This window comes from Malania oleifera, chromosome 6 (genome assembly GCF_029873635.1).
Source record: "Malania oleifera isolate guangnan ecotype guangnan chromosome 6, ASM2987363v1, whole genome shotgun sequence".
Classification (NCBI taxonomy): domain Eukaryota; kingdom Viridiplantae; phylum Streptophyta; class Magnoliopsida; order Santalales; family Ximeniaceae; genus Malania; species Malania oleifera.
The window spans coordinates 7,496,900-7,519,703 of NC_080422.1; the positions used below are offsets into that span (position 1 = coordinate 7,496,900).

General features: G+C 42.0%; 1 protein-coding gene across 1 annotated transcript; it reads left to right on the plus strand.

Annotated features, from left to right (window-relative positions):
• Window positions 1-2,436: 2,436 nt before the first annotated feature.
• Window positions 2,437-4,376, plus strand: LOC131158434 (6-phosphogluconate dehydrogenase, decarboxylating 1, chloroplastic). Its single transcript, XM_058113305.1, has one exon. The coding sequence runs from the start codon at window positions 2,661-2,663 to the stop codon at window positions 4,149-4,151; it is 1,491 nt and encodes a 496-aa protein (XP_057969288.1). The 5' UTR covers window positions 2,437-2,660; the 3' UTR covers window positions 4,152-4,376.
• The last annotated feature ends 18,428 nt before the right edge of the window (window positions 4,377-22,804 follow it).

Below are 22,804 nucleotides of genomic sequence, written 5' to 3' on the forward strand. Positions count from 1 at the left end.
CACACACAGGGAGAGTTTTTGGTGGACTAGGGAGGTGTGATTCCCTAAGGTTGTATTGTTTTTGGGTATGAGATAGTATTGTGTATATGTGTATGTTGATACTTTGAGTATTGTATTTTGGATGATATAAACATACTGTCTTTCGCTGTTAGGTTATATAAATAAAATAACTTTTTGCCCAGTACCCAGTGCGGGTCAGGTCGTATGAATGATAGTAGGATTGTTGACGTGATGGATTTATGGATGTTGTCGATGACGTGTAAAGTATTTATTATTGTTTATTGGAAAAAAAATTGTACGAAAATCAGGTCGTCGCAAATCAAGTATGACATAGTATGTTATATAGAAATATGATTTATTCATATTTATACAGAATAGTTTTACCTGATTTATTAAATGCAGTTAAATTATGTACAAATTTTCCTTACTTATCAAATACAGTTAAACATGTACGGTATATGTTATAACACAAAATACTCATGTTGCCACACACTGATATTAGTCTATCTCCCTTACTAAGAGGTGTCTCACCTCAATAATACAAACATTTTAGGACACCCAGACAGATGAGCGGAGCGAGCTCCGAGATAGAGGAAGCTGTTAGTGCTACCCTAACTGAAGGATAAGTAGTTGGTTTGAGATCATGATAGATTTTTGGAGTCTGACCCTAGGATAATTACAGTCCTTTTTAGGATGTATATGTGTATTTTTTGTTACAGTAAACTCTGGTATTGTATATAAGATTAAAGATATTTTGATTTCCGCTACATAATTGTCACGTATGAATAAACAAGTGTATCCCCGGTTCCCTTGGGGTCCGAGTTGATTTTGTTTATGTTTTATAGTATCAGAGTTATTATTATTATTATTATTATGTGAATATATATAGCAGTATTTTGGGGTCGTTACAATATCTTCAGGATGCAAAGTCATGGGCAAATCAACTAGCTATAGCCCGACAACCTGTAGAGGATGATGATTTAATTCATCACGTTCTTAGTAGTTTGAATTCCTCTTTTTCATCTTTTTCAATCTCCATGGGTGTTGTTTTTGGTGACCAATCAATGAGTTTGGATGATTTTTCCTTTGAGCTATTGTCTTGTGAAATTCAAATTCAAGTTAGCGACCTGTGCATCTCCTACAACTGCACGATGAGGGTATTTTTGCTATGATGGTTTGTCGTCTTGGAGGCTAAAAGAAGCAGAACAAATCCTTTTAACCCAGGTTTCCCAATTGTCCTAGACAGAATCAAAATCAAGGCCCTCCTTGATTCCAAGGCAATAATAATAAGCAAAAGAATAATCAATTTCAATTTCAAGGGAATTTTCAGCCATTTAGGAACAATAAAAACCCAAATGGTGAATATAACTTTAGCAGCAACAATTGTCAATATCTAATAACTATGTAAGTGGATGTGTATATATTTATACTATAATACTATAGACGTCGGTACCCAAATCCAAATTTTTCATTATTTTGAATTTTTAAAATATTTTACTAATTTTTTATTAGTTGCTGTTTAAGATCTTGGATTACCATTGGTTCAATTATTTTTTCAAAATTTTGATTTTAATAAAAATGAGGAAAAACTTAGTTAGTTGAAATTTATTGTTCTTAAAAGCAATTTATTTATGAGGCATCATAAATCACACGCTCTCTCTTCCTCTTATAATAATGTGAAAAATTAAGAAGAAATCGCAAAAGAAACGTTTTATTATTACCCTTAGAGACCCCAAGCCACCTTGCCGGTCTCTTATGATTCCATCCAATTAGTCATATAAAAATAATTTAGAATATTGATTTTGGATCTAGACCTAGCCTCGCCCAATTCAATATTCACTATTGAGAGTTTCATCAACGAGAAGACATAGCCATTACAAAAGAAGATTTTAGAGACATCAACATGTTATGGCATAATACATTACTTGGTGATTACGTCTTATCTTACCATTGACTTGTTAGACGACAACACTATTTAAGAATTTGCACAAGTTAAGTGTAATGGATTTTGATGTTTCTTTGATTGGGACTTAAGCTTCCATCCTCTTAGGTATGCCCAAAACTTCTGTATATATTCATTTTGATCAATAAAATTTATCATTTACCAATAAAAAAAAGAATTTGAAAAATATATATTTTAGGTTTTAATTTAACAAATTTTTATTTTTTATATTGTCAAATTGTAGCATTAATTTTGCATTATTGGATGGTTTATGAATAATGAATGATTGGTTTAATTTATCTTCATTGATATTTTAGTCATTTTTGTGCTTTATCCCTAAAAATGATGTATTAGATTGTAATTACTAATTTAACACAACTTTAAAATTTATAATACGGTTTATCTTTAGAAAATAATAATCATATGCACCTCGTACGTGCTTAAACAAAACGACAAGGGCCTTTTCAAGCCAGGTTCCAAACGTCGTCGTTTCAAATGCCACTTCCGCTTCGGTTGGTAAGCTCGTTGTCTACCACCCCCACCCTCTTGTTGGCGGCTCCGTCAGTGTCCCTTCGCTCCCTCGACGAGTCCGCCACTCTCTCTTTTAACAGCTCTCCGAGTCCGCCAGTCTCTCATTTAACAGCTCTATTCAGCAGCTGCAACCTCATTTTTACGCCCATACCATACCTCCCTCTCTCTCTCTCTCTCTCTCTCTCTGATGGAGGCAACATCCCCTGCTCTGTCGCGGATAGGCCTCGCAGGCCTCGCCGTGATGGGCCAAAACCTAGCCCTAAACATCGCCGAGAAGGGTTTTCCCATCTCCGTCTACAATCGCACCGCCTCCAAGGTCGACGAAACCCTAGATCGCGCCGTGGCCGAGGGCCAACTTCCCCTCTCCGGCCACTACTCCCCTCGCGAATTTGTCTTGTCCATCCGTCGCCCCAGATCGGTCATCATCCTCGTCAAGGCCGGCTCGCCGGTCGACCAGACCATCGCCGCCTTGTCCGATCACATGGAGCCCGGTGACTGCATCATCGACGGCGGTAACGAGTGGTACGAGAACACTGAACGCCGCATTCGCCAGGTCGCCGAGAAGGGCCTTCTCTATCTCGGCATGGGCGTCTCTGGCGGCGAGGATGGCGCGCGCCATGGGCCGTCGTTGATGCCCGGAGGATCTTACGAGGCCTATTTGAACATCGAGGATGTCGTCAAGAAGGTCGCCGCACAAGTCGAGGACGGCCCTTGCGTTACCTACATCGGCGAAGGGGGTTCGGGTAATTTCGTGAAGATGGTTCATAACGGCATTGAATATGGCGATATGCAGTTGATAGCTGAGGCTTATGATGTGTTGAAGACTGCTGGAGGGTTGTCGAACGCCGAACTTGCAGATATTTTTGACGAGTGGAACAGAGGGGAACTTGAAAGCTTCTTGGTTGAGATCACTGCCAATATATTTAAGGTAAAGGATGAGCATGGAAATGGGGATTTGGTGGATAAGATTTTGGATAAAACGGGGATGAAAGGGACTGGGAAGTGGACGGTTCAGCAGGCGGCGGAGTTGTCAGTGGCTGCGCCTACAATTGCATCTTCACTGGATTGCAGGTACTTGAGTGGGTTGAAGGAGGAAAGGGAAGCTGCGGCTGAGGCTTTAAAGGAGGCTGGAATGAGGGAGGATGTTGGAGCAGTGAGAAGTGGGATTGATAAGAAGAGGTTAATTGATGATGTGAGGCAGGCCTTGTACGCATCAAAGATATGTAGCTATGCTCAAGGGATGAACTTGTTGAGGGCAAAGAGTGTGGAGAAGGAGTGGAATTTGAATTTGGGGGAGTTGGCGAGGATTTGGAAAGGTGGGTGCATTATAAGAGCCGTGTTCTTGGATCGAATCAAGAGGGCATACCTGCGCAACCCAAATTTGGCAAGTTTGATTGTTGATCCAGAGTTTGCAAGGGAAATGGTTCAGAGGCAAGCTGCATGGAGGAGAGTTGTGGGTTTGGCAGTTTCAAATGGCATTAGCACGCCAGGAATGTGTGCTAGTCTTAATTACTTCGATACGTATAGGCGAGCAAGACTGCCTGCCAACCTTATCCAGGCTCAAAGGGATTTGTTTGGGGCACACACTTATGAGAGGATTGATGGCCCGGGTTCATTTCATACTGAGTGGACAAAACTTGCTCAAAAGAGCAATTCTGGTGTTGCTGCTCTTAATTGAACTTTTTTGGTTGCTCTCTCAAATGTCTGTTTTAGCTCATCAGGTTTTGTTGATGTTTCTCTTTGGGAATTTCCTGCTCAGGCATGGCAATTATTGTTTAGCCTTGCAGTTCTTTGCTGTCAATAAGTGGTGCATGCCATTTTATCAATGCTGGCTGTAATATTTGCAAATGTTTTCTTTCTGTTGCAGTAAAGGAGATAAGAAACTGTTCTGATTTGAACACCACATTTATGTTTTCCATTAGCATATCTTTTGTTCCATGAGTTTCGCCAGGTAAACATTTATGGTACTAGGCATATTTCCACTTTTCCAAGAAGGAATGATTTCTTGTGGTCATAAATCCGATTTGAGAAACGATTTCGTATGACTGTGAACCCATAATGCGTGGTTACTGTTGCTTTTTGTTGTTATTGGAGGGGAGGGGAGGGAAGTGCTAATCAAAATGTAATGGGTGTCTTTCATTTTTTCCCTTTTAGTTTCTCATGGGAAATGAGCCCTATGTACCGGTCCTCGGCCCAACTTCGGTGAGACATTGTCCGCCTTGGTCCACTAGTCTCACGGGTTTGTCCTATAAAAGGCGTCTCATATAGTTAGAGTTTAAACCATCCTTATAAGCCCAAGATCTCTCTAGTACATATCCGATGTAGGACCATGACGGGGTCTCCCGTCCGATCTCTGACGCCCTCGTTAGAGTGGCTTGCACCTTTGTGTAGGATTCACCCACATGATAGTACCTCTAGGGTAGCTCTGATACCAAATGTAATGGTTTTGAGCCCAACTCCGGTGAAGTATTGTCCGCTTTGGTCCACTAGTCTCACGGGTTTATCCTATAAAAGGCGCCTCACATAGTTGGGGTCTAAACCTAAGCCTAAGATCTCCCTAGTACACATCCGATGTGGGACTATGACACCCTACTTTAGCCCATTGCTTGCTATCATTGAAGGAAAGATGATGTATTTCATTTTAGTTGAACATATGTTGAGTCTGGATGTTATTGACAAATTAATGTTTGTTTCCAACTCACCTTTGTTGTTGATGGCCAATCACTTGTCATTCTTGATCATTGATTATTTGAATGCGAGAAAAGAATATCCTGGCCTATTGGTATTTGGCTGTCACCTCCATGCCTCCCTTCCTCAATAGAATGGCACTACCTCCCGTTGTGTGGCCCAGGCCTAATGAGCCTCTGATGGAACAAAAGAAAATAGGGAGTTCCTATGAAAAAAATAATTAAGTTCTGTTATTATGTAAGAATTTTATGTAGTTTTAGTTGAATTTAATTCTTTTTATGAATGTTTTGTATGTCTTCTAAAACATAAATGATTTAAATTGTTCTTTATATATAGACACATAAACAACACACACACAAACCAACTCAGCAGAACTGAAGAGCCAAACACTGGTGGATGCTGCTCTCCAGGATTTTCAACTTTGCAATTTGCAGAACTACTCAAGAATTTGGTAAATGCTAGGAAGCAGTTGGTGTGTTTACTCCTATGCTAACCGTATTGTTACTGTTGTTTTTGTGTGTGGAAGTAGTTTTATTTAATGGAGATTCATCATGAGTTATGACCCTTATTAGATCTTATTCTATTAACAAACGCCTTTTCTAAACTATAATTTGATTAATTCTACATCAGATGGCCTTCAAATTCATTTTTCTTTTTTTTTTTTTTTTGGGGAAGGAATAAATTCTTAAAACAGGAAGAAGATATGAGATAGTAAGCCAAATGCTAGAAGCATCAAGCAGCCTACTCTACATTTTTCAGAAACACTTAGAACCAGACTGCAAACCAAAAACAGGACAAACAACACGAAAAGAACAAATTATATACAACCCAATACAGAGAACAACCAAACCTGCAGAGTCCATGGAACAAAGAGGACAAAAGGTAAAGCATGGAAATTGAGCATTTTTCCCTCTAAGAAGCACAGAACTTGAGCTTGATAGCAGAACTAAGCTACAGAACTTCCCTTTCTGCAGAAACCAAGCACCTGCATATCCACTGCCTAGAGAATCCCAGGACCTGTGAAAGCAAAGAATTTTACGTATTGTTTTTATCCCATGACCTTCATCAATGCCACAGATCATCCTAGCACAAAGAAGCGGTGAATTTCCCTCCATTACATAGTTATCCAAAAAAAATAGTACAACCAAAACAATTCTCTAAGGGGCAAAAGAAAATAAAAGGGGAAAAAAAAAAAAAAAACTAAGGGGCACCCAGGCCACTCTTCCTTCCCCCATCATGAATTAATGCTTTATATATTTGTAGAACAGTTTAATTTTGCTTACATTTAACTAAGAGTTTACTCCTTGCAAACCATTGCAGATTTGAATGAAAAGAAAACAAAGAATATGATGGAGGTGGTGTTGTGTAATGCATTTTGTAGAAACTTAGGCAGCTCAAACCAAGTTGTAATGAAATTCAGTTTTGTTTATGGGAGCTATTGTTCTTTATTATTCCTGTATCTACTATGCCTTGGTCATTTCACTTGATATTCTTCTCCTTTTAATTTTATCCTTTTTCTTAATTCGCAGATCATTCTTTGAAAATATGCAAATTTCCCTACATTACCAAATGTTTCCACTGTTGGGAATAGCCTCACCCAGTTTTAACGGTGGTTTGGGATTAGTCTACTTGGTCTTGGGGTTCTGAGTTTCACATGTTGTTGCTTATATTTACTGTGAGCATCAGAAGGCAACCACCACCGCATTCGACCAGAACGAAGGTATGCTCGCCTTCCTGATTGCCAGAATTTTTCGCAGTGCTTCCTTGTGGGAAGCTATGGTGGACAAAGCGATGTCGCTGAAGACCTTTCTAGATTTACTATATTTTCAAGGTGCAATTCTATTGCTTATCTTTGTTTTTCAGGGACAAAGATACAATTTAGACATACGAAATGATGATCATTATGGACCTCTGCAAGGGGGGAAAACCAGTGCTAATGCTGAAAATGGATGCCAAAGGTTGTATAACTGACTCCTTTTGTCAGTGCGGAACTGCTTAGTATGACTGCAATTTGATCATTAAATCCCTTACTCTCTGTTTGGAACTTGAAAAATATTAGGGAAAGGAAAGAAAAATATCAAGGAATCTACATTTTTATGTTTGGTTATCGAGTAAAGTAAGAAAGAAAATAAAAAATATATCAAATTCATGAACAAATTTTTTTTATTTTACACATCATTAATATTTAGTTTTTCCTAATTTTTAATCATATAAAAACAAACTTTCATTTTTAATAGAATCTAATGTAGAAGAAAAATATAATGGAAAATGAGTTTCCTCCTTATTTTCCTTTCATTTCCTTTCCTTGTCCCAAGTGAAATCCTTGACCCAAACGGACTGTGAAGAAGGAAAACAGAATTGACTCTTGGATAGAACGATTTGCCATTGTTCCGGCTGGCCAACCGAACCCAAAACCGTTACTCCATGTTCTGGAGGCAATCAAATGAACTAAAACAGAAAAGATCATCTAAACCCCCTAAAAGACTATTTTGCATTGCTACTGGAAAGCTATATTCTGTAATGATTTCTTTGCACTTGTCAAGGTAGTGAACATCTCTCTGGGTCCTCTGTTTCTCAAGGCTTTCATTGAGGTTGTTGAAGGGAAGGAAGTTTTTTTTGCATGAAGTTTATGCCCTGGATGGAGGACTCTTCCTTTTGAAATGCAATGAATCAATACTGGGGAGATAGTGTTGGGCTGTGAGTAAGGTCTTCACTCCGTGCAGCTATTTATCAGAACTTAAGACTGTCAAATGCAGCAACAACACATTCTGCAGGTCATATAGTGAACTACTTAACTGTAGACGCCAACCTGAATAGCTGGGTTTCCATATTGGTTTCACTAGACATGGTCAACAACCCTTCTGATTTTTGTTGCATGGATCATTATCTACTATAGCTCCAAGCTTGTAACCATTGCAGCTCTGGTTTTCATGATATTGTCTGTAATTGGAAATTTTTCACTGGCCAAAGCTCAAACATAAATATTGATTGGTGTTCATGGCGTGGTGTCACGGTCCAACTATTTTTACACCGTTGTGAAGGGCCGTGCGGCGCTAGCTAAAACACTCTTGCTTAACTAGCCAGCCTATGGTTTATCAACATTCATTTATGAAGCACTTTCATTAACATTCATTTAGATAGCAGCGGAAACAATAATCAATTCATGAAAACCGTGGCAAACAAGTAGTAAACATTGAAGCAAACGTAATTCATTAACAAATCCTCCGTTGACATGTTGTACTTAGCGAGGGAGGCAGGTAGGCTAGTTAAGTAAGAGTGCTTTAGCTAGCCCCGCAAGGCCCTTCACAACGGTGTGAAAATAGTCGGACCGTGACATTTGGTATCAGAGACAAGGCTCAGTTGCTACGAGAATTCAGTTACCTTCGTTGTGGGATTTTGGAAGCTTTGGTAGTTGACCAATGCACCAAACAATGTTGAAAGACTTAGTGCACTAGAAGCATAGGTTGAAGAGACAACCAACAATATGGCCAACGAGATGGCCCAACTGAGGGGACTTGTTGATGAAGTGATGGGATCACAACAACATCAAGCAAATTTGACAAGTGAAATGTCAGAGGACTTTCACCACACTGTGGAAACTTTGCAGGCCCGGATGGTTGATCTGGATGCAAAGGTGAATCTAATGGTTCTTGCTATGGGGAACTCCAACACTCCAGAAGTTAGTAAGACCAAGGTACCTGAACCCAGGACGTATGGGGGTGCCCGTGATGCTAAGGAGTTAGAGAACTTCTTATTTGATATGGAACAGTATTTTCGCGCTGTGAGGATGACCTTAGAACAGATGAAAGTGGATACTGCAACCATGTACTTGGTTGGTGACGCCAAACTATGGTGGCGTGCTAAATATAATGACATTGAAAATGTAAACTGTGTAATTGAGAATTGGGCAGACTTAAAGAGAGAGCTCAAGGCCCAATTCTTTCCTGAAAACGTTGAGTATAATGCAAGGAGAAAACTGAGAGATCTCAAGCATACGGGGTCAATCAGGGAATACGTGAAACAATTTTCTGCTTTGATGTTGGATATTCGGGATATGTCGGAGAAGGACAAGTTGTTCTATTTTCTTGAAGGGATGAAACCGTGGGCAAGGACTGAACTTCATAGACAAAGAGTTCAAGACTTGTCTACCGCACAAGCTGCTGCAGAACGCTTGACTGACTACGCTGGGAAGAATAGCACTTCGTCCAAAGGATCTGGCGGAGATGGAAACAATGGAAAGTCTTTCAAGAAAGGCAAACCTAAGAGTGGGGGAGCTGACTATAAAGCATCAACCTCAAAGGAAGTTTCGTTGTCTCGAGGGTTCAACACACCCAAGGGAAAGGGTAACTTGAGTGTTTCTTGTGTCGAGGTCCTCATAGAGTTTTTGAGTGCCCTCACAAGGCATCACTTAATGCTTTACAGGCTTCCATTGCCGAACAGGCAGTGGAAGACGATGGGGAAGAAGATGAGACCCCGAGGATGGGTGCAATGCGGCAGGTGAGCGCATTGGAAAAGCAAACGAAAGCCCCAAAGGTTACACGAGCCAAAGGGCTAATGTTTGTGGACTTGAGAATCAATGGGAAGAGCACCCGCACTATGGTGGATACCGGGGCTACCCATAACTTTGTTTCGCAACCAGAAGCTTAGAGACTCAACTTATCCTTAGAGAAGGATATAAGACGCATGAAAGCAGTTAATTCTGTAGCCCAGCCTACTCTGGGAGTAGCCAAGCAAGTTATTGTGAAGCTTGGGCAGTGGGAAGGTCATGTGAATTTCACAGCAGTGCCATTGGATGACTTTCCAGTCATCTTGGGAATGGAGTTCGTAAGGGGAACGAAGGCAGTGCTGATGCCTTCGGCTGGTTCCCTATGTCTGATGGGAGATCACCCGTGCATGATGCAAGCTATTGCAACGAAAGGAGGCAATGGGAAGTTCCTTTCAGCCATGCAACTCAAGAAAGGTTTGAGAAAGGGAGAGCGGACATATCTAGCCATGGTGGTGGTAAATGAAGAAGTAGACAAAGAGCTGGTGCCTACAACCATCCAAGCGGTGTTGGATGAGTACAAGGAGGTGATGCCGGATAAGTTGCCTCACGAGTTACCTCTACTATGGGGTGTGGAGCATGAGATCGAGTTGTTTCTAGGAGTGAAACCACCTGCAAAAGGGTCATATCAGATGGCGCCTCCAGAGTTAGCAGAATTGAGGAAGCAACTTGATGAATTATTGGAAGTGGGATATGTTCGCCCTTCCAAAGCACCATTTGGAGCACCGGTGCTGTTTTAGAAGAAACATGATGGGAGCCTGCGGATGTGTGTAGACTACCGCGCGCTCAACAAGGTGATAGTGCGCAACAAGTATCCTATTCCTTTGATTGCTGATTTATTGGATCAGTTGAGTCACACCAAGTACTTCACTGAACTTGACTTGAGGTCAGGCTACTATCAGGTGAGAATTGTTGATGGGGATGAGCTGAAGACTACTTGTGTGACACGGTATAGGGCATATGAATTCTTGGTGATGCCGTTCGGGTTGACGAATGTGCCTGCAACATTATGTACCTTGATGAACTAGGTTTTCCGTGAGTACCTTGACAAGTTTGTCGTGGTGTACCTGGATGATATTGTTGTCTACAGTTCCACTCTGGAGGAACATAAAGAGCATCTGCGGAAGGTGTTCGATAGGCTGAAGGGGAACAGTCTATATGTGAAGAAAGAGAAGTGTTCTTTCGCTCAGAAGAGCATCAAATTCCTTGGTTATATGATTGACCAAGGTCATATCAAAATGGTTATGGAGAAGGTAAGGGCAATTCAAGAATGGAAGATCCTAACAACAGTGAAAAAGTTGCGTTCCTTTCTTGACCTTGCTAACTACTACAGGAAGTTCGTAGAGGGGTATTCATGGAGAACGGCCCCTATGACAGAACTACTAAAGAAGGGTCATGGGTGGAACTGGACAGAGGAGTGCCAGGGAGCCTTTGATGACTTGAAGGATGCCATGATGAGAGATCCGGTTCTGACTCTTCCGGATGTCATGAATCGAGGTACAGACAGATGTATCAGACTTTGCCCTTGGAGGAGTCTTGGTACAGGAGGGGCACCCTGTTGCGTATGAAAGTCGTAAGCTTAGTGAAGCGGAGCGAAAGTACACAGCTCAAGAGAAGGAGATGCTAGCAGTGATACATTGTCTTCGTGTGTGGAGGCATTATTTACTTGGGGCAAGGTTTGCGGTGAAAACAGATAATTCAGGTGTTAGCCATTTCTTCACACAACCAAAGTTGACACCCAAGCAGGGCCAATGGCAAGAATTCTTGGCAGAATTTGATTTCTCATTTGAGCACAAGGTGGGGCGATTGAACCAAGTCACGGATGCACTAAGTAGAAAGGCCAAACTGGCGGCCTTACAAATGGTAACACATCTGACTTCAAGTACTGTTACCACAATGATGCGGGAGTGCATCAAAGAGAACTTATAGCGAAAGACCCAGTTGCGCAGAACTTAATGAAACTTACCGAAGAAGGGAAGGCATGACAGTTTTGGATGGAAGATGGATTGCTGATAACCCATGGTAATCGGCTCTTTTTGCCACGAGCAGGTGATCTGAGGAAGACATTGCTGAAGGAATGTCATGATACCATGTGGGCCGGACATCCTGAATGGCAGCGTACTTTGGCCTTACTGAAGCAGGGGTATTATTGGCCGCACATGCTTAATGATGTGGTTGATTATACCCGAACTTGTCTCACTTGCCAACAAGACAAGGTTGAGCGGAGGAAAACTACTGGGTTGTTAGAGCCCCTACCAGTACCGTCCAAACCGTGAGAAAGTGTCTCATTGGACTTCGCCACCAACCTGCCTAAAGTGGGAGACGCGGGGTCTATACTTGTTATTATAGACAGGTTTTCGAAGTATGGTACATTCATAGCCACACCGAAGTACTATTCGGCAGAGGAGACAGCACAGTTGTTTTTTAAGAACATTGTGAAATATTTGGGTGTTCCCCACGACATTGTTAGTGACCAAGACTCAAGATTCATCGGCAACTTTTGGACATAACTTTTCAGAATTCTCGGTTCACAACTAGAAATCTCTTCGAGTTATCACCCGCAGACAGATGGATAGACAGAGAGATTCAATGGGTTACTTGAAGAGTACTTGCGCCACTTTGTCAACGCCAACCAGAAGAATTAAGTGCAACTACTTGATGTGGCTTAGTTCTGTTTCAACGCCCAAAAGTGCTCCACAACCAACAAGAGTCCTTTTGAGCTTGTTACAAGCCAGCAACCGCTGTTACCTCACACAGTGGATGAGCCGTACAGAGGAAAGAGTCCCAGGGCGTACGTCTTTACCAAAGAATGGAAATGGAATGCTAAGATTGCTCGAGCCTACCTTGAGAAAGCTACTAAGCGGATGAAGAAGTGGGCAGATCAGGGGAGAAGACTACAGCACTTCAACGTAGGTGACTTGGTGCTTGTTAAACTCAATCCTAAATAGGTCAGGTCATTACGAGGACGAGATAGACTACTTCACAAATATGAAGGACCAGTCCCCATCTTGGCCAAAGTCGGGAAGGTCTCCTACAAAATCAACCCTCCGACTTGGATGAAAGTGCATCCCGTGTTTCACATCAGCTACCTCAAGCAGTACAACGCCAACACCAACGATCTAAGCATAAATCAGTCAGCCAGAGCAGAAGTGAGTACAGTGCAACCTGACAGACGTGAAGTTGAAGAAATCCTTGCAGACAGAGAGTTCACATCCTCAAGGAAGAAGCGGTAGGAATTCTTAGTGAAGTGGAAATGCCTTGGTGACGAAGAAATTAGCTGGGTTTCTGCGGAAGACATGCAACCGTTCGTAGACGAAGTCGAAGTGTACCTTGCGTCAAAGTCTACAAGGACGTCAACTGCATAAGTGGGGGAGAATGTCACGAGCTAAGCTTGTTCAGGGCATATGCTTGCCTGTGACCGCTTGTCTCGTGTGTTTGGGATGGGTTTCCGTCATGTAAATACTAGTGTAGGGTTATTTTCCAGTATTTATTTCATTGTAAGCCAAATAAAGCAGTATGACTCCTTGGTCACTTTGATGTTTCCTAGTGCCAGAGTGAGAATAGCTCAGAAAGCTCTTTAGGGGAGGGTGAGTGTTCATCAATCATTGTAAAACTCACTAGCAATTGTCAACGTGCTTAGCCTACTTGCCTCTCTCGCTAAGTACAACATGTCAACGGAGGATTTGTTAATGAATTAAGTTTGCTTCAATGTTTACTGCTTGTTTGCCACGGCTTTCATGAATTGATTATTGTTTCCGCTGCTATCTTAATGAATGTTAATGAAAGTGCTTTGTGGATGAATGTTGGTAAACGATAAACTGGCTAGTTAAGCAAGAGTGCTTTAGCTAGCGCCGCACGGCCCTTCACAATGGTGTGAAAATAGTCGGAGTGTGACACATGGCAAAGAATAGGCTGAAGGCCGCATCAGAGTCTCTTGTTAGTATGAAGGTTTTAAAGTTGCATGCCTGGGAGACACAATTCAAGAATATTTTGGAAAAGCTAAGAAAAGAGGAATACAATCCTCAACAACAAAATGAGTACTATATTGTTCTGTTTCGGACAGCTCCAATTTTAGTATCAATTGTTACTCTTGCAACTACCTTGGGAGTTGGAATTTCTATTACTGCTAGTTGTGTTTTTGCAGCCGTCAGCTTGGCAATTTTACATATTATTCAAAAGCCTATTAGATTGGTTCCCAATGTTATTATTCAGGTTTTCATTGAGGCAGTGGTTTCATTACTCATTAAATAGTGTTATTAGGTTCCTTGAAGCCCCTGAGAATCTGAGATGCGCAACTGACATGTTAGGCAAACCTTGACGGGGAAGGGGATCATTTTATCAATATCAGGCCGGCTGATCTATTGTGGGATGCTGATTGTTGTGGCCCATACTGGGAAACATATATTTGGATGTTAAGCCTGATGAAAATGTCGCTATTCCTAGAGAGGTTGGCTCAGGTAAATGAATACTTCTATAGCTTTTCTTGGAGAGCTTCCATGCATCAAAACCTCTGCGAGTTCTTGTTACATATTTGTCATAGCAAGCCACTAGAATCCCTAGTCAACCTTGAATTTGATTTTTACTTTCTCCTTTTCTAATTCCTCTTGTCCGCATACACTACCCACCCGCCCCCCACACCACCCCCAGCCCCGCGCGCGCGCCCCCCTATCTTACTTCGACTTGACTGGGCTACTGCATATTACTGGTTCCTGCTAAACATAGCAAGTATGTGTTTTTGTCTTCCTCATTCCAGTTCATGTATTTGGAAGGATTGCTTATGTCACTCCGACAGTCGACTGTTGGGGGGGGGGGGATTATACCTGGAGCAACAATCACACACGAAGAAAAATTATGCACATCCACAAGGAACACCGGATTTACGTGGTTCGGTCCAAACTGACCTACATCCACGGGAGCACACCACTGCACTATAAACTGGGAGAAAAATACAGAGGAGCCTCACTGCTTTACTCACCACAACTCACTGCTGTCTGCACACAGCACAGCACTCTCACACACTACACACCTCTCACAACTCTCTGCTGCACACACAACTCATTACACAAACGAAGCTCTCCACGCACACAGCTATATATACAACAAGGGGGAGTTAAATTCAAAGACGGTGGCTTGCAATTTCAGCAAAGTCTGCAGAGCAGGTGGCCGCCATTCTTCAACGTCAAAGTCGGCGGCTGGGCTGGTGCGGCTGCCGACGGCTCCACACCAGCAATTCCTAACAATCTCCCACTTAGAGACGGAGGCAGCATCTCAACCAGTGTATAGACGAATAATGTGCTCATGTCTGTCTTCAAGCATGAAGACCAACTGAAGTTGTGCTACCACCTTTGTCAACATGTCAGCTGGATTTCTCCTGCCTTGAATCTTTTCAAGTGTCAGTACTCCATGCTCTAATAGAGATCTGATGAAGTGATAACGCAATCCGATATGTTTGGTTCTGGAATGAAATGCAGAGTTCTTTGCCAGATGTATCACACTCTGACTGTCGCTGTACAAAACATTCCTCTCCTGCTTTAACCCAAGCTCTGTCAAAAAACCTTGAAGCCAAATCATCTCTTTGCTGGCTTCTGTCACTGCTACATACTCAACTTCTGTAGTGGATAGGGCAACAATCTTTTGTATCTGCGACATCCAACTAACAGCTGTTGTGCCAACAATGAACACGTATCCGGTGGTGCTCCTACGGTGATCAATTTCACCTGCAAAATCGGCATCTACATACCCTTTGACTTTCAAATCTCCTTTGCCGAAACATAAGCACTTATCAATAGTGCCTCTGAGGTACCTGAAGATCCACTTCACTGCTTCCCAATGAGTCTTTCCTGGATTAGACATGAATCTACTGACTGCTCCCACTACTTGGCCAATGTCCGGTCTGGTACAAACCATAGTGTACATGAGACTTCCAATGGCTGAGGCGTAAGGTACCTTAGCCATGAAGTCCTTCTCTTCATCCGTCTAGGGAACCTGATCCTTGGAGAGGCGAAAGTGTCCTGCCAAAGGTGTATTTACTACTTTGGCGTTGCTCATGTTAAACCTCTGTAGAACACGGCCAATGTACTCCGACTGAGATAGTTGCAATGTTCTCTGTCACTTATCTCTAGAGATTCGCATCCCAAGTATCTGCTTCGCTGAGCCTAAGTCTTTCATGTCAAATTCCATTGACAATTGCTGCTTCAATTTCCTGATCTCTTCTATATCTGGTCCTGCGATCAACATGTCATCCACATATAACAACAGAATGATATAGCTATATCGATACCTCTTGAAGTAGCAACAGTGGTCGGCATTACACTTTAGAAAATCATTCTTCTGCATAAAGCCGTCAAATTTTCGGTACCATTGTCTAAGAGCTTGTTTGAGACCGTACAAGCTCTTCTTTAACCTGCACACCAAATTCTTTTTACCTTTCTCTGAGAATCCTTCTGGTTGATGCATGTAGATTTCCTCATCAAGATCACCGTGAAGAAATGCCGTCTTCACATCTAACTGCTCAAGATGTAAACCCTCTTAGGCAACAATACTCATAACAGATCTTATGGTTGTCAACTTCACAACTGGTGCAAAAATGTCGGTGTAGTCAATTCCTTCCTTCTGCTCGAAGCCTTTAACTACTAACCGAACCTTGTATCTCTTGGAGCCGTCATGCTCCTCTTTGATTCTGTACACCCACTTGTTGTGAAGGGCCTTCTTACCTTTGGGTAACTCAGCTAGTTCCTACGTTCTGTTGGAGGTGAGGGACTTCATCTCATCCTTTATCGCAAGCTCCCACTTGCTCGCATCTCCTGCCTGACATGCTTCATCATAGCATTCGGGCTCTCCTCCATCTGTAAGAAGTAAATAATCTATATACCTTCTGTTTGGTACATGGGGCCGAGTAGATCTCCTAATCTCCGTAGCTGGAGTAGGAGACGGTGATGCGACTATTTGCTCCACTGGTTCCTCCACTTGAGGATTCTCGGCATTTTGTTGTTGTGTCCCAACACACTTTGGGACATCATCCATATCTACACAGGTTGATTCTCTCTGAACTGGTTCGGTGGATTCAGCTGTGTGCCTATCTTTGTACATCACCTTTTCATCAAAAATCACATCTCTTCTTCTGATCACCTTTTTGTTTTCATCATCCCAAATGCGGTATCCTAATTCATCTCCACCATAACCGATGAAAGTGCATTTCCGGGATTTCGGATCCAGCTTATCCCTGACATGATCATTGATATGTACATATGCAACACAACCAAAAACTTTCAAATGTGAAAGTCTTACCTCTTTGTTACTCCAAACTTCTTCTGGTAGGCAATAGTCCAATGGTACTGAAGGACTTCTATTAATCAAATAAGCTGCTGTGTTGACTGCATGTGCCCAAAACATCTTTGGCAAGCCTGACTGCATACGCATGCTTCTGGCTTTTGCTGTCAACGTTCTGTTCATCCGCTCGGCTACGCCGTTGTGTTGAGGCGTACCTGGCACAGTCCTTTCCATTCTGATAGCATGCTCATAGCAGAATTTCTTGAACTCGGTGTCAACATACTCTCCACCGTTATCAGTTCTCAGCCTTTTGATTTTCAAACCAGTTTCGTTTTCTACCATCGCTTTCCAATTTTTAAAAGCATAAAAAACATCAGACTTATACTTCAGGAAGTAAACCCATACCTTCCATGAATGATCATCGATAAACGTGACGAAGTAATGCTTTCCTCTTATAGACAAAATAGTTGTTGGTCCCCATACATCTGAATGGACTAGCTCAAGTCTCTCCTTCTTCGGGGTACTGAGGTATGTCTGGAAACTGACTCTCTTCTGTTTTCCAAATATGCAACCCTCACATGTGTCGATCTTCACTGACTGTAAATCACTCAACTTACCCTTTGAGTGCATCACCCTGAGTCCCTTCTCACTCAGGTGTCCGAGTCGTTGATGCCATAGGTTGCTATCATCATTTCCTGTAGCAACTGTAATAGACATACATGTATCAGGAGTTACAGAAAGAGTGCCACTTTTCTTACCTCGAGCAATTGTGAATGCACCCTTCGAAATCTTCCATTCATCACCAATGAAAGATGTGTTATAACCTTCATCTGCCAATTGACCGACTAAGATCAAATTCTTCCTCAGGTCTAGAATATGTCTGACATCCTTCAGCTTCCATACTGACCCGTTCATTTTGATCTTCACTGTCCCTTTACCAGCAATGTCACAAGGTTGATCATTGCCAAGGTACACCTTACTGAAATCACCTAGTGTGTACTCCTCCAGGCAATCTCTGCTGCAAGTGGCATGGAATGAAGCTCCAGAGTCTAACACCCAAGACGCCTTTTTGCTCTCCAAAGAGCAGATCAACAAATCATCGTTCTCGGAAGCAATATTTGCTTCTGTCTTTGCCCTCGTATCTTTCTTCTGACTCCTGCACTGGTTCTTGTAATGACCAGTCTTTCCACAGTTCCAGCACTCAATAACTTTTCTACTCTGAGAACCTGTGTCCTAAGTACCTCTGGAATCTTTGGATTTGGACCTCCTTGTCTTGGATCTTCCACGATTGTTAGATCGTCCATGCCCGCTTCCCTTTCCTCGACTTTCCATATTCAAAGCTGAACTTGAAGTGGAGTCATTGTTCGACTGCATTCTGATCTCCTCTGTCAAAATCATGCTAATAACCTCGTTGTATTTCAGTTTCGATTTTCCTGCAGAGCTACTGATCGCAGTTACAATACCTTTCCAACTCTCAGGCAGCTGACTGAGAATTAATAGGGCACAGATCTCACTGTCAAAGGTAATCCCGACCGAGGCGAGTTGATCCGACAACTCGTTGAAATTATTCAAATGTCTGCTGAAACTCTCACCTGCAGACATGCTCATTGTAAACAGTCTTTTCATGAGATGTACCTTGTTTGCGGCTAATGGCTGCTCATACATGTTCGATAGCGCATCCATAAGGGACTTGGTGGTTGTCAAGTGCTTGATGTTAAAGGCAATAGACTTTGCCAACGTCATCCTCACAACTCCGAGGGCTTTTCGGTCAAGCAACTCCCACTCGCTCTCCTTCATGGATTCTGACTTCTCCATCAGTGGTAAGTGTAACTCCTTACCAAACAAGAAATCCTCGATCTGCATTTTCCAGAAACCGAAGTACGTGTTGTCAAACATCTCGATATGAGAGCTTTTCTGGTTCGACATCTCGATTCACTGATCTAGAGATGGAATTAGCTCAATCAGACAATACAGTTGGATCCGGAACGGTCGAAAACTGTAGAAATGACTTAAGTCGCTCGAAAAACGGACCCGAAATGGCTTCGAAAAGCCAAGTCAAACTTTTGGTCAAACCTGGTCAAAATGGTCAACCCTACTGACGTGGCACATGGGTCCACTGCTGACATGGCACTGTGGGACCCACTGCTGACGTGGCACTGTAGGGTCCACTGCTGACGTGGCACTGTGGGACCTACTGATGATGTGGCACTGTGGGCCTACTATGGGGTCCACTGCTGACGTGGTGTGGGACCCAAGGCTGACGTGGCACTGATGCGCTGCTGACTAGGCGCTTACGTGGCGCTGACTGGCCGGCTGACATAGCGCTGGCGTGGCGCGCTAATGTGGCGGGATCTGGCTGACGCGGCGCTGATGTGGACGCTGACGTCAGCGTCTTCAACCTTCCGCTAGTCACCGGTTGATTGCCGGCGCATGGCCGCGCGTGGAGTGATCCGCCGAAGCTCTACCGGCGCGTGAAGGCGTGTGTGTGCGCGTGGGAACGTCATTTGGACGTTGACGGCGCGTGTAGGCGCGTCTGAGCTCTGTTTGAGCTCCGGTTACTGCCGTTGGCTTCGTCTCGGCGAGAGGAGTTCGATGGTAGCCTCAAAATGAAATTTTGAGCTACTGGACAGGGGCTTAAAATTCAGAATTTTTCTCGATCTGGCGATTTTACTCCGACCAAAGCTCTGATACTAATTGTTGGGGGGGGGGGGATTATACCTGGAGCAACAATCACACACGAAGAAAAATTATGCACATCCACAAGGAACACCGGATTTACGTGGTTCGGTCCAAACTGACCTACGTCCACGGGAGCACACCACTGCACTATAAACTGAGAGAAAAATACAGAGGAGCCTCACTACTCTACTCACCACAACTCACTGCTGTCTGCACACAGCACAGCACTCTCACACACTGCACACCTCTCACAACTCTCTACTGCACACACAACTCATTACACATACGAAGCTCTCCACGCACACAACTATATATACAACAAGGGGGAGTTAAATTCAAAGACGGTAGCTTGCAATTTCAGCAAAGTCTGTAGAGCAGGTGGCCGCCATTCTTCAATGTCAAAGTCGGCGGCTGGGCTGGTGCGGCTGCCGACGGCTCCACACTAGCAATTCCTAACATCGACTTCATGGATCCAAACAGTAAGTATACAAGAAAATGTTCTGTTTGGGTTACCATGGATCATCATATATACAGTGAAGTGCTTGAAAAGGTGTGCCTTGGTAAAGGACCTTGAAATGTTTCCTTGTGATGGTTTTGCCCAAATAGGGGAAAGAGGTGTAAATCTGAGCAGTGGCCGAAGTAGCATCTTCAAATCACTCAGCACTGTACCAGGATGGAGACATTTTTATCTTGGATGATTCATTTGGTGCTCTTGATGCACAGGCTGCTACAAGCCTCTTAAATATATCAACATACAAAACTTTCACTTGTCTTATGCAGATATTTTATTCACTCTGGGCAGAAACCAACGAAGGTGCTGCACAAGAATATTGAATGGAAGCGGGCTTTAGGAAGATTGTTTTGCTTGAGACCCACCAAGTTGATTTTCTTTCTGCATTTGATTGGTTTCGGTCTGTTGTCAATCCAAATCTTAATTTTTCTTTTACTTGCCATGAATTTTTTTTTTTTAGAAAAAGATGACGACACCTCCTATTTTTATTAGAAAACTTCTCACTTATGACGGAAGAATACCGCCTTGAGACTAGGGGAAAACAAAATTAAACCCCAAGAATCTAAAATTGACTTAACCAACTTATTCAAAACCAATTACCAACAACCAAACAAGTAAATAAGAACTAAACAATTATAAGTGAAAAAAAAACAAAATTTCGAAAGTTCTCAAGGAATTAACCAACTACTGCAACCTTCACAAATACCGCATAAAGCATCACAAGCGCAAAGAAGGAAATCCTAACAAATCCAATTGAATCATTCCCTTAACTTGTTGTGGAAGTTCATCTTGACAACTATATGATCGAGATATACCAAATTCACCCTGCTTGACAAAGAAATCCGCACTTTGATTCGCCTCCCTATAAACATGTTCCACTATGTAATGCATGTCTCTCAATGCTAACACAAGCTTTTCCCACAATTCCTATAACTTCCAAGCCGAATACTTCTTAGAATTAATCCATTGAACCAACAAAATTGAGTCACAGGCAATCTCTACTTATAAAAGAAATTGAATATTCTTTCAGATTATCAAAATAAAGTTACAAAAGGAATTGTATATTACATATGCCCAGCCAGTTTATATACAAGTGCTGGCTAACGAAAGAAACTCAAAAAGAAAACAATTTCTGTTAAAAAAAAAACTGTTACAAATATTTTACTAACATTACCAATGGTTATAAAAAATTATATCACAGACAGCAGATCTTTATCTTCCATGCTCTGTTCTTGAATCATTGATTTTCCTTTCACTGAGCTTAACACCCAAGCATTTCCAGTATTATCAGCATTAGTGATTAACTCGTTAAGTTTAACACCCCCCCTCAAGAGCAAAGCTCTTGCTACTTGATCATCCAAAGTACAATTCGGATATTCAACTTGATGAGCAAAGATTTTAATCAATCCCAGCTTCTTGATCATTCTAATATGGTTGTTTACGCCAAGTGCCTTAGTAAAAATGTCAGCCAACTGATTTTTAGATGCAATATGAAAAGTTTTGATTGTACCATCTAGAGCTTTGTTTCTAACAATATGACAATCTGCTTCTATATGTTTTGATCGTTCATGGAATACTGGATTTGCAGCTATATGCAATGCTGCTTGGTTGTCACAGTAAAGTAAAATTGATTTTTCATGCTTAACTTGTAATCTCTTAGTAAAATAAAATCCAAGTAATTTCACAGGTAGTGCTTGCCAAAGATCTATATTCAGCTTCAGCTGAAGATCTTGATACCATTGATTGCATCTTTGATCTCCAAGAAATCAAAGCATCTCCAAGAAAAACACAATATCCAGTAAGAGACTTCCTTGTATCTGGACATCCAGACCAATAAGCATCACAATATGCCTTCAACTGTAAATCTGAACCACTAGGAAGTAAAATTCTTTGTCCACATGTCCCCTTGATGTATTGCAGAATTCTTGTTGCAACTTGCATATGAGGAACTCTCGGTTTGGCCAAAAACTGACTTAACCTGATCACAGCATATGTAATATCTGGTCTGCTGAGTGTTAAATACATCAATTTTCCTATGAGCCTTCTATACTTGCCTGAATCTGATAGAAGTTCACCATTGTCCTTTGACAATTTTAATTGTTGTTCCGTTGGAGACTTAGCAAGTTTACAACCCATCATACCTGTTTCCTTTAAAATGTCTAAAGCAAACTTTCTTTGATTTAAGCTTATTCCCTTTTTTCCTCTAGCAATTTCAAGTCCTAAGAAGAACTTAAGTGATCCAAGATCTTTAAATCCAAATTTAGCATCCAGAACTGACTTTAAATTTTCTACACAAATGGGATCATTTCTTGTTATGATCATGTCATTCACATAAACCAACAAAGCTGTGAATAAGGAACCTTTGGCATGAACAAAAAGAGAATTATCAGCAGTCAATTGAACAAAACCAAGTTGCTGAATAACAGATGACAATTTCGTATACCATTGTCTTAAAGCTTGTCTCAGACCATAAAGAGATTTAAGCAACTTGCAGACAACAGCATTAGACGATTGTGAAGAAAAAGAAGCAATTGAAGCCCCCCCCCCCCCCCCCGCCCTTTACTGTGAAAACCAGGAGGCAATGACATATATACTTTTTCATACAAATCCCCATGTAAAAAAGCATTGTTTATATCTAATT

Excerpts from the sequence above, each read along its gene's own strand:
- LOC131158434 (XM_058113305.1), top strand. The coding sequence starts at position 2,661 with ATGGAGGCAACATCCCCTGCTCTGTCGCGGATAGGCCTCGCAGGCCTC.